Genomic DNA, 10,580 nt, shown 5'->3' on the forward strand with positions numbered 1-10,580 from the left:
TATATATATATATATATATAATAATCTTGAAGTTATTGGAAAAGAATAATATTTTGTAATTTGAGAAAGAATGTGTTTTGGAAAGAAGATGAAGATGAAGATGAAATGGGGTTGGGGTGGGGTGAGGTAAGGTGGCGTAGAATAGGTTGACAATTTCATTTTTTCTTTTTCTTTTTTAAAAAATTAGATATTAAATATGTGTTTTTTTATAATTTTCGGGGCCCAATGCCAAATATTATTTTTTCTTTAGTCATTTTGCCACGTCACCACAAGTGTATCACACACTCTTCACATTTTTTGATGATTATAAAAAAATGTCTAATAGAAACGGTTTTTGTATAGGTAAAAGTGTTCAATTGGTACTAATCTTGGTTAAGGTGTATAAATGAATTATGCAGACAACTTTAAGTGGCCGCTGATGACTTAAGCCTATATACTAACATATAGAATACATAAACTCCTCATATTTAGAGCTAAAATGTCAAAATATGAGTCATCTTTTTAATTTTATTTTTTCACTTTTAATTAATAAAGAAAAACAATTACATTTTTCTTCTATGTCTTAATTTCACCATTAATTCTTCGTTGACCAAATTGTTTTCAAAATCTGATACTCCATTAAACATTAATAGTTGAGAAAATCTGGTAAAATAATTATATTTGACTATTTTAAATTCATATATAACAGGTAAAATAAGTAGAAAATAATTGTAAAACGTACAAATTGAGTGTTGAGTAGGACTGTTTGGGACATTTTTTCTCTAATTGCAGGTGCTCCGCCGTGGAACTCAAATGAACACTCGTTCTCCGATGCAAAAGGAATCAAACAACATTCATCAGCCCAACATGGTAAAACAACTAATGATTGTATTTTTCTATAGCTAATGTTTATGCGATTCTGCATTCATTTTTATTTTTATAGCATTTTCTTCTCTCTAATTTTTTTTAAAAGAATTGATATTTTTTTGGGGGTGTATGAATTGAGTCAGTGATGCTAAAACTTTACTTTTGTGTAGAATTTTAAAAAATGTTTTTTTCTAGTTTTGAGTTGAAATTAAAGGATATCTGAAAAAAACTGTGTATTATAATTTTCTTTTTTGATAATTGTCGTTTCATCAAATTGAATTTATTGCAAAATATCCTTATTGTTCAAATCGATAGAGTATTAGCTAATTAAATTGCTTAAATATGTGTACAAAATAATTTAGATTAATGCTCTATTGAATATCTTTTTAAAGGATGGATAAACTCGATACTTAACTTGTTTAAGTTGGTTGCGATACTATGATTATGAAACACAAATAAAAGAGTGTTAAAAAATTAAAATGAAGGATAATATGGAACATCATATTAGAAGTAAATATCTTCACAAATAAAAAGTTTCATTGGATATATATATAGACACCATAGTGACACATTATAAATTCATGGGGGCCTAGGCCCAAAAGCGAACAATATCACTAGTGGACTGAGCCAGTATATACCTCCTCCTTGACAACAGGCCCCTCATTACACTTTCAACTTCATTCTTGAGTCACATTCCTCACTAACAATGAGTGGTATCATCATTGCTCGAGCCTTTCATTTCTTGCTCATCACTTACTTATTTGAAACATATGAAATTTAATATGAATTGGAACAAATATATAACTTCTTAAATGTATGTATAGCCTCTCAATTATTTATATGAACAACAATAAATTCTAGTTCTCTAATACCACTTATGAACATGATAGGTACATAGAAGAGAAAAACAAAGCTTCTCATAAAGTATTGAGTAATTCGTTCAGTGAAAAGTTAGAATAAAAAAACAATGCCGTCATAAAGATTCATGCGAGGCTACACTAAGAATTTTACAAAATTTATGGAAATTCTAAATCACACATGATACAAGTCCCTAATTATATCAAAAACATAGAAAAATATTACTTCATAAGCGAAAGTGTCTCAATAACAAATAGGGTTCACCACAAGCCAATGGAATGAGCAGCGTGACTAGCGAGAATTTGTGCCGCCCTGAGAGTCCACACATGCATCACAAAAGAGATGTGGTACTTAACAAAAGAGAAGTAAATACATGTGAAATAGTACTTTCGTGATGAGGTGAATCCAAATATTAATAACTTAAGTTGTACTAGCACCAACTTATACAACATACTTCGAATAGGCAATATTAACTTCTAAAGTTCTCAACTCTAAAGTAAATTTGTCTAGTATGGTTTCCTTTGCAAAAGTGGATTCATTACATATATAAGCATGTGAGCTAATGAAAAAGGGATGAAAACATGATTTTGCTTATTATGATTGACCTTTATATAACCAATGTTGTTTCCTCATTCTTCATTTTATTCATATGGTAATGTTGGTTTTGAATTTCTTGTCTTTTCTTATGAACTTGCAGAAAAAAGTTTGTGAAGTTTGCGGTGATTTTGGTATTCAAGAAGCAATTATTACCTGCTATGAGTGTAAGAATGTTGACGTGCACCAGTAAGTTCTCTCTCTTTAATAGCTGAAAGTCATGACTCTCTGATTCATACTTGCTTTATCACCTTATGCGTGTTTGTTATTTGAAAACTTTTAACATTGTCCTAGTCCTAAGCTCCTTCTGTTTTGGTTGACTTGTCATTTCTAAGGGAAAAACTGATCTCTTCACATAAAGGGCGACTTCTCTCGAAGAAAATTGCTAGTTTCCCTTTTTTTGGGTATTTTAAATAGGAACGAAAAGTGGAATAGAATTAAAAGACTAAATTGAAGTTATATTACCTCTTAGGGAGAGTAAGAACTTCTTCGAGTTGTCTAATCTTTCTGGTACTTTTTCATAACTGTTGAATGCTAATAGTATTGGATATTGGGTTCCACCTAAATGATACATTTATATTTTTTTGTCTAGGTTTCAAAAGGTAATTTATTTATAAAGGCTTAAGTAGTCTTAGGTTGTAGGTTTCTAGCTCCTGCTATAAGCATCTGATTAGTTGTAGCGTTTATAAGTAGGCTTTCAGTTACTGCTACAAGACATACGGGTAGAACTAGTTCTAATGCAAATATTAGCATATAATATTCTTTCATTAGCATGTTGTGACATTTAATTCTTTTAAATATTGTGTGCATCTTTTGTGCATTATAGTCATCTTCTTGTTCTACATTTTTTTTTCTCTTCCTTTCAGATATTGTGTTGTGGGATATTGGGAAGATGCACCAGCGGATTGGCGTTGTGAAAAATGTAATATTCGCAAGGGGGTAATGCTTTCACCGCATGGACTAGAAAATGAGCTTTTTAAGGGATCCAAGTCACGTGCCTCTACAAAGACTTGTCAGAGTACTGTGCAATCAAGCAAACATAGTAAGTTTCCTCGGACGCAACATATTAACTGGGAAAAAGAGGTACGTACTGGGAAAACAAGATATCTACCGGTTGAAGAAGCACTTGGTTTGCCATCACGTATTAAGATGTATGGATCTACAACGATAAATACTGTCTCCTCAAGAGTTGTATCAACCAAATCCCGAAAATTTAGCAAGCCTAAAGGTTAAGTATTCACCACCATATTTTGCATTCATTTACTTGGTTTGATTTGTCCACTTTTTATACATGTTTTTATTGGAAATTTCATTTTTTATCATATACTCTAATTAAAAAAAAATTCAATGATGTTGATATTATCTTTCAAAATGATTTTTGTTACATTGTCAATATTTGTAAAGCTTTCATAGCAAAATCAGTTTACTTCTATAATTCTATTCAATTTGATGTAGCCTATTTTTTTTAGGTCCGGGTGCCTCTACCATTCTTGAGCATAGGACTCGCGATGTTGTGAACGAGAGTCGCATCATGAATTCACCTATACCACACCCTTGTGATCCTGCTCTAGTTCCTTCCTGGAAGTAAGTACCCTTCATGAATTCACATTAATTACTAACATAGGTTACATAATACATTGAGCTCCAAAAAAGTTTGAATTCAGCTCATCTCTGTTTTTTGCATGCTATTGGATGACCCATCTTTGCTAGTTTCCCATAGTATCACGAAAAGATTGAATAGGGCACTGTACAATATATGTCTAACTATGGAAATGAGTTCTGCTCATACATAGTTGTCAGTCAGTCATGACATAATGATACTCTGAATATATAATGTTCAATGAGATGGTAGTGAACTTAATACCTATTATGTATAAATTCCTTGAGGACTTTAAAGTTGCTTTCACTCTATATCATTGTATTATGGAATATGGACCATCTCATTTTTTCAGGTATGGGAATAAGAAATTGTAGTTGAGTAGGTTATATGTGAACCATACATTTTTTGTTTTTTAACTTTAATGAAATTTAGAGTGAAAAACACCATTTAGCTTTAAATGAAACTTTCTCTGTATGTTTTTATGTCTAAAAAATTGCTTCATGGATCTTTTTGCATGCTTGAAACTCGAATATGCTTTTATTACAGCAGGTTGTGTTTGTTGCTCTAAAAAAATCTATATTTTGTCCAAAAGAAGGTGTCAAGGATAAATACTTATAATTTATTGAATATGTGTCAAAAAGCAGAGAAGTTTTTAATTATATATATATATATATATATATATATATATTGAAGATCTTTTTTTACTTGAAGAATTTGCACCACTCAACTTCGCTTCCCTATATTAATTAGTCTCTTTTTATTGCATTTTAGGGGAAGTTTTGACATCTTAGGTGCTCTAGAACTTGCACCTGGGATATTCCAGGCTCATCCTCCTTGCAGAGTTAGTCGTAAAGTGTATGATTTCTCAAGGTTATTGCCCCACACTCTTAAACTTGAATTAGTTCCACGTGGGGATATTTGGCCAAGTTTATTCGACAATCATTGTCCGAGTAAAGAAGACATTGGACTATATTTCTTCGAAAGTGAGAAAAAAAGGTAAGATTTACCCTATATATCTATATTAAAAGGGATAAGGGTTGCAAAGCTCCCTTGCCTGGGAATGTTCTTAAATACTTGGAATTGATTTACATATCCCATTATATGTAGGTTCGAGGGATATATCGATTTGGTGGAGTTCATGCGCAACAAGGATTTGATGATGAGAACTCTTATCAATGATGTTGAGCTTATTATAATTGCATCCACAACTTTGTGCAACGATTCTCAAAGTACATTTATAATCTCTATGTTCTTTTCTCATTTTCTTATTCTCTTTCGATGCATCTTACCTTGTGGATGTTTTTGTAGGATGGAACAATGAGCTCTTTCTTTGGGGATTATTTTACCGCAAAGGACAGGATACAGACATATGTGCTGAAGGGGGAAGCCGTGATAGCTGAAGAAGATGAAGGAATGTTGAACATTGTTGTCTCGACAACTACCAGATTAGTATAAGATGGCAAAAAAAATAATCAGGGAATTCGTGGCCAATGCAATATTCGAGTTGTTCATCATCATAGTTAACCATATAAAATTATTACAAATCTTGATAAATGAGTTTCCCTTTCTGCTTTTATAGTGAATTAATGTTGATATTCGTTTTTATGAATGAGAACCGTCTTTCTATTTTGAATGCAATCACTTTATAGTATAAGAATATGCTTTGTTGACATTTGTGTATGTATCTTTATAATAGTTGGTTGAAATAACTAATTACCTCTCATGATGCCTGGAGGGGATTCTCAAATAGAGAAGCAAAAATATGTTTTACAAATCATTTACAACTTATGTTTCCCTCACAGATTCAGGCTCAGGCGTCATATACCTTTTTGTTCCCCTGATAAGTCCTTGTTTATTGTTTGTGCCCTGTTCCAGAGTCACGGAGAGCCCAAAATCAGCAATCTTGATTGTTTTGGTGCCTACAGGGAGAATATTACCATGCTTGTTGTAAAAGCAAATTAGGCCTCACTACTAAAAAACAGCGAAAAAACGATGGATAGAAAAGCGACGAATGACGTCACTCCAAAAAGCGATGTCATTTGTCACGCTGTCCGTTGCTTTATAATAAAAATAATTATTTATAAAATTATGTTAAAAAAGCAACGAACGAGATCTCTTAGTCCGTCATTTTTTTATTGCGAATTTTGCGCCATATATATATATATATCATTTATTTAATATACATAGCGATGTCGTCCGTCACTTTTATTAAAAATAATTAAATATAAATTAAAAAGTTAACCACGTTGTCCGTTGCTTTTAATATATTTTATTTTATTAATTATTTTTTACCATAGCGGTGGACGACATTTTTAAGTTCGTCGCTTATTGGTAAATATAGATGGTCAACACTTTAAATATGTGACGGACAATGTTGTTTAGTCCATTTCTTTTTGATCAAAATGTAGGTCAAACATTTTTTAAAAAGTGATGGACAAAAAGACGCTTCCGTCGCTTTTCATTTAATTATGTTGCAGCAGTGACAGGTTTTCCCCCAAATTTGTCGTTCTCTTTCTCTTCCTTCTCGCCTCGTCGTCGGACCACGGATTGTCGCTGCCATCATTGTCGCCCCGTCGCCGACAAACCCAGCTGTCACCCCGTCGCCGGCAAACCCCAACTGCCCTTCCTTCATTGTTATAAGGTTAGGGTTTAGTTTTAATTATTTTTTTAATTCTAGTAATTATATGTGATTTCTTAATTTTAATATTGTTTTAGTTTGTTGAATTGAGTTATTGAATTGTTTATTATACACTTGATTATTGTTAGTTAGGGAGAGAATTGAGAATTTTAGATTTTAGTATTAGTTTTCTTATAAATAGTGAAATTTTAAATATGATTGTAAACTAAGTATTAGAAGTTAGAACTAACAAATAATTAGAAGTTAGATTAGTTTAACATTGATAGTTGATTTGGGTTAATTGAATTATATTCTTGAACTTATTAGAAATTCTTGAACTTTATAGAAATTTTAGAAATTAGATATGAACTTGAATTGAAAATTTGAACTTATTAAAACTTGAATATATATATATATATATAAAACTAATATTCTTGGATTTAATTTTAGAACTTCGCGTGCTAGGCAACTAAGGAATCTCAACATCTAAAAAAATGACTATTAAAATAGCTCAACATCCAATAACTTATGCTATGTAATTTACCTATTCAATTGCTACTCTTCTCTCTTAATAGACGTTTGAAACATTAATTATTACTGTATACCCAACAATTTTTTGGTCTTGTCAACTGTTTATGCCATCTATATCGTTTGAAAAGAAGGGCAGTAAAAAGCCAAACAGTCAATACTCTTGTATTCTGAACTCTGAATTCGTGCGTAAAATTAACACAAACGGAGCGTAAGAAATTGAAAAAATTCCTCTATTCACAATTATCGAACAATCAATTATAAGGCAGTATAAATCATTTTTAATGGATCTATCTATTGTCACACACATCAATTCAGGTTCCATATACCTTTTTGTTCCCTGATCATCAGTTCCTTTTTTTTTCTCAAAAGTCATGGAGAGCCCAAAATCAGTAATCTTGGCAGTTTTGTCGAATATTTTCAAGTTTGATGTCGCAGTAAATAATTTCATTTTTGTGAATGCAAGTGAGCCCTAAAAGAACATTCTGTGTGTTTTTTAACTTCAAACTCCGGCAGTGAGTTAAAGTTCCGAAGACGTTTGGCAAGGCTTCCTCCGGATGCAAGGAGAGATGAGCTCCAAAACAGTGAATGATGCAAGGAGAGTGTTTGACGGGACTGAGATCAGATGGTGGAGTACTATTCTACCACAACGAGATAGGCATCATCGAATCGAAGGCCGACTAGAAAGCGTTTACCGAGAAATTTCTCCTCTTCTTTCAACGATTGAGAAGCACTGTAGTACCAAACAATAAAGGTGACATCAATTTGGACATTGATTCCTCATTTCAATCGCATAAAATTGGACATATAAATTTAAAGAGAACCTAGATAAATCGATCAGCTAGCAATACCTATATGTTTGAATGAATGTAGATTTGGTTTAGACAGAAGAATAATTTTCATTTAGGGGGGGATTGTATCAACTTTTATAACAAGTGATAAAGGCATCACAAATTCTTGAATTTGGGAAAAAGTTTGCCCTAAGAGACCATTCTCTTCACCAGCAGCCTCTTGAGTGATCTGAACCTGATGTTGATTACATTCTACTATTGCTCGTTTAGAAAAATTAAAAGGAAATCATCCGGATTCATCAATACATTAGCTCCAACTGACCATTCTCTTCTCAGGGGCCCTCTTGATTTAGCAGAGTCCCACAACCATTAATTCTCTTCACTTGAATTTACTTGGTTGTTTCAATCAAAATTTGCACATGGACTATCTACTTGGGAAAAGCCCGAGAGGAAAATTATACATGGTTCGTTTTGGGAACAAACTTCGAATTCAATAGAGGTTCCTCTGTCCCAAAAATGTCTCCAAACCAACTGGTGTACTGCTCTATGGTGAAGATTTACGAGGTGTATAAGTTATTTTTGCAGATGAATCGAGAGTTCATATATATAATGTCTTTGTAGATCCTATAAAGTGACGGGTGGAGTAGATGGCTGCAATGGATCGAGCAAATAAGCTCGAGCTTGTCTCTCTTTTTGATGGTCTAGATCTGCAATATTGATTAGTACAGAAGATTTAAGAAGTGTGATGGTTTTACATATGAATGGTTGTATGCAGAAAGTATATACCAGTCATTCCAATATCCTTACTATGAGTTAGTTACTTACACTTCCCATATGAAATATCTAACTGCAATTTCCATTTTTTTTCCACGGAAAAGCACTCAAGAGAAGCTTCAAGCATGATAATAAAATTCACGTGAGTCAAGATAACACTCCCCAAAACCAGTAGTACTTGATAGGTAAACATTGTTTTTAAATTGGTTACAAAAGAGAGGACACAAATATGAAAAGCACAACAGATGAGTCATAATAATAAGGAAACCATAGATTTCTAACCTATCAATTCAATCATAATAACAAGTTCAACTTTGCAACACATATATAACAACTCGCCTTTCTTTATAAAGAATGTTGATCAACTACACAACTTTTTTTTATTAAACTAATAAGGGGCTGCACGTGAGATCATCTTCGTCACGTCGCCTACATACCCCAAATAGAAATCCTAAAGAGGGATCAAACCCATACATACTTCTCTATATATATACAAATAATTTTTTATTATGTATCTTATCTATTGTCAGTACTCAGTACCCTTCCACAAGTTTCATTCTCTACTTCCTTCAGATCTGTCAAGTACCTCACGAATTCATGATTGCCGGTCTTGATTGTTATCTTCTTGATTGGTTTGTCTAGAAGGGGCTTCGGATCCAGCAATTGCCTCGAGAATTTATGATGGCCGATCTTGAATGTTATCTTCTGGATTGGTTGGTGTAGAAAGGACATTGATTCAATTTTCTTCTTCCTTGTCTTTGCTGTGTTGGCTACTTTGGATAAATTCTGCAGAAAAGTATGGTTCAAGAGCATGTCTGCAGTCCAACGCGTGCTCGGATTCTTCACAAGACATTTTTCCAGAAAATTTCTAGCCTCAGTTGACAACTTTGGATTCTGAAACTTTGGTTCCTCAAACTCAATTTTGTCTAACACATCATCACCATCTGCGTCTTCCCATAGCGGTGTCCCCGTAATCAGCTCATAGACAGTACAACCAAGAGCCCAAATATCAACTTTTGGGGTATACTCAGTGTTAATCACGGACTCAGGTGCCATATACCTTTCTGTTCCCCTGATAATTCCCTGTTTTTGATTCATGCCCTGTTCCAAGGTCATGGAGAGCCCGAAATCAGCAATCTTGGCAGTTTTGTCCCCGCCTACAAGGAGAATATTTCCAGGTTTGATATCGCAGTGAATAATTCCTTTATTGTGTATACAATTGAGCCCTATAAGTACATTCTTTGTGTGTTTCTTAACTTCAAACTCCGACAGTGAATTGCAGTTCTGAAGACGATCAGCAAGGCTTCCTCCGGAAGCATACTCGAGTAATAAGTTGTAAAGATTGACGTTATCTTCAAAAGAGACATTAGCTCCGAAACAGTGAACAATGTGAGGAGAATGTTTGAACATTCGGAGGATTTCAACTTCTTCTTTCAATGATTGAGAAGCATTGTAGTTGCATGATTTGAGGGCGATGAGAGATGGAAGAGTAACACCACGAAATAGTGCGTTAGACGTAGAAGCTAACGAGACAACACCGAATCCACCTTGACCTAGAGTTGTGCCCCTCTTCCACAATAACCCCGCCATTGAAAATTGAAAATTAAGAATTGAATATGAAGTATGTTTGTAAGTAATATATTTTATTATAAGAATACGTTAGAGAGTAATTTATATATGTTATCATATTCCCTTTCCTATACCTAAATGGATTCTTACAGTTTCTTAAAAAGATAAAAGAATGATTTCACTTACCAAATTTCTATTTTAATTTGTTTCCTAATTTTTCCTTCTACACTATTCTTCTCCCGTGTTTTCTTATTCCATTAGGGATTAATTTAATTCAATTTCGTTTCCTATATAAAATTTTAACTTATTTTTTATTAAAAAAATCTATGTATAGGCATGTTAGATCCTTCTAGTGAAGTTCTTTTTTTTTTTTTTAAGTTCACGGGTATTTTTATACTTCTCA

At 33.0% G+C, this 10,580-nt stretch overlaps 2 protein-coding genes across 2 annotated transcripts; one reads left to right on the top strand and one right to left on the bottom strand.

Annotated features, from left to right (window-relative positions):
• Window positions 1-792: 792 nt before the first annotated feature.
• Window positions 793-5,412, top strand: LOC107022987. Its single transcript, XM_015223542.2, has 7 exons — window positions 793-849; window positions 2,402-2,487; window positions 3,165-3,526; window positions 3,768-3,882; window positions 4,670-4,894; window positions 5,006-5,127; window positions 5,207-5,412. Exons 1-7 carry the CDS (start codon window positions 793-795, stop codon window positions 5,296-5,298), a joined length of 1,059 nt encoding a protein of 352 aa, XP_015079028.1. The 3' UTR covers window positions 5,299-5,412.
• A 2,177-nt stretch (window positions 5,413-7,589) lies between these two features.
• On the bottom strand, window positions 7,590-10,302 carry LOC107022818 (mitogen-activated protein kinase kinase kinase 18-like). Its single transcript, XM_015223404.2, has one exon. It carries the CDS (start codon window positions 10,196-10,198, stop codon window positions 9,125-9,127), a length of 1,074 nt encoding a protein of 357 aa, XP_015078890.1. The 5' UTR covers window positions 10,199-10,302; the 3' UTR covers window positions 7,590-9,124.
• Between the last annotated feature and the right edge of the window lie 278 nt (window positions 10,303-10,580).

Source organism: Solanum pennellii, chromosome 6 (assembly GCF_001406875.1).
Source record: "Solanum pennellii chromosome 6, SPENNV200".
Lineage (NCBI taxonomy): Eukaryota > Viridiplantae > Streptophyta > Magnoliopsida > Solanales > Solanaceae > Solanum > Solanum pennellii.

Bases quoted from the DNA above. Each gene is read 5' to 3' on its own strand.
- LOC107022987 (XM_015223542.2), top strand. From the start codon at position 793: ATGAACACTCGTTCTCCGATGCAAAAGGAATCAAACAACATTCATCAG. The intron at 2,488-3,164 runs GTAAGTTCTCTC...TCTTCCTTTCAG, and splicing joins AAGAATGTTGACGTGCACCA to ATATTGTGTTGTGGGATATT. The intron at 3,883-4,669 runs GTAAGTACCCTT...ATTGCATTTTAG, and splicing joins GCTCTAGTTCCTTCCTGGAA to GGGAAGTTTTGACATCTTAG.
- LOC107022818 (XM_015223404.2), bottom strand. From the start codon at position 10,198: ATGGCGGGGTTATTGTGGAAGAGGGGCACAACTCTAGGTCAAGGTGGA.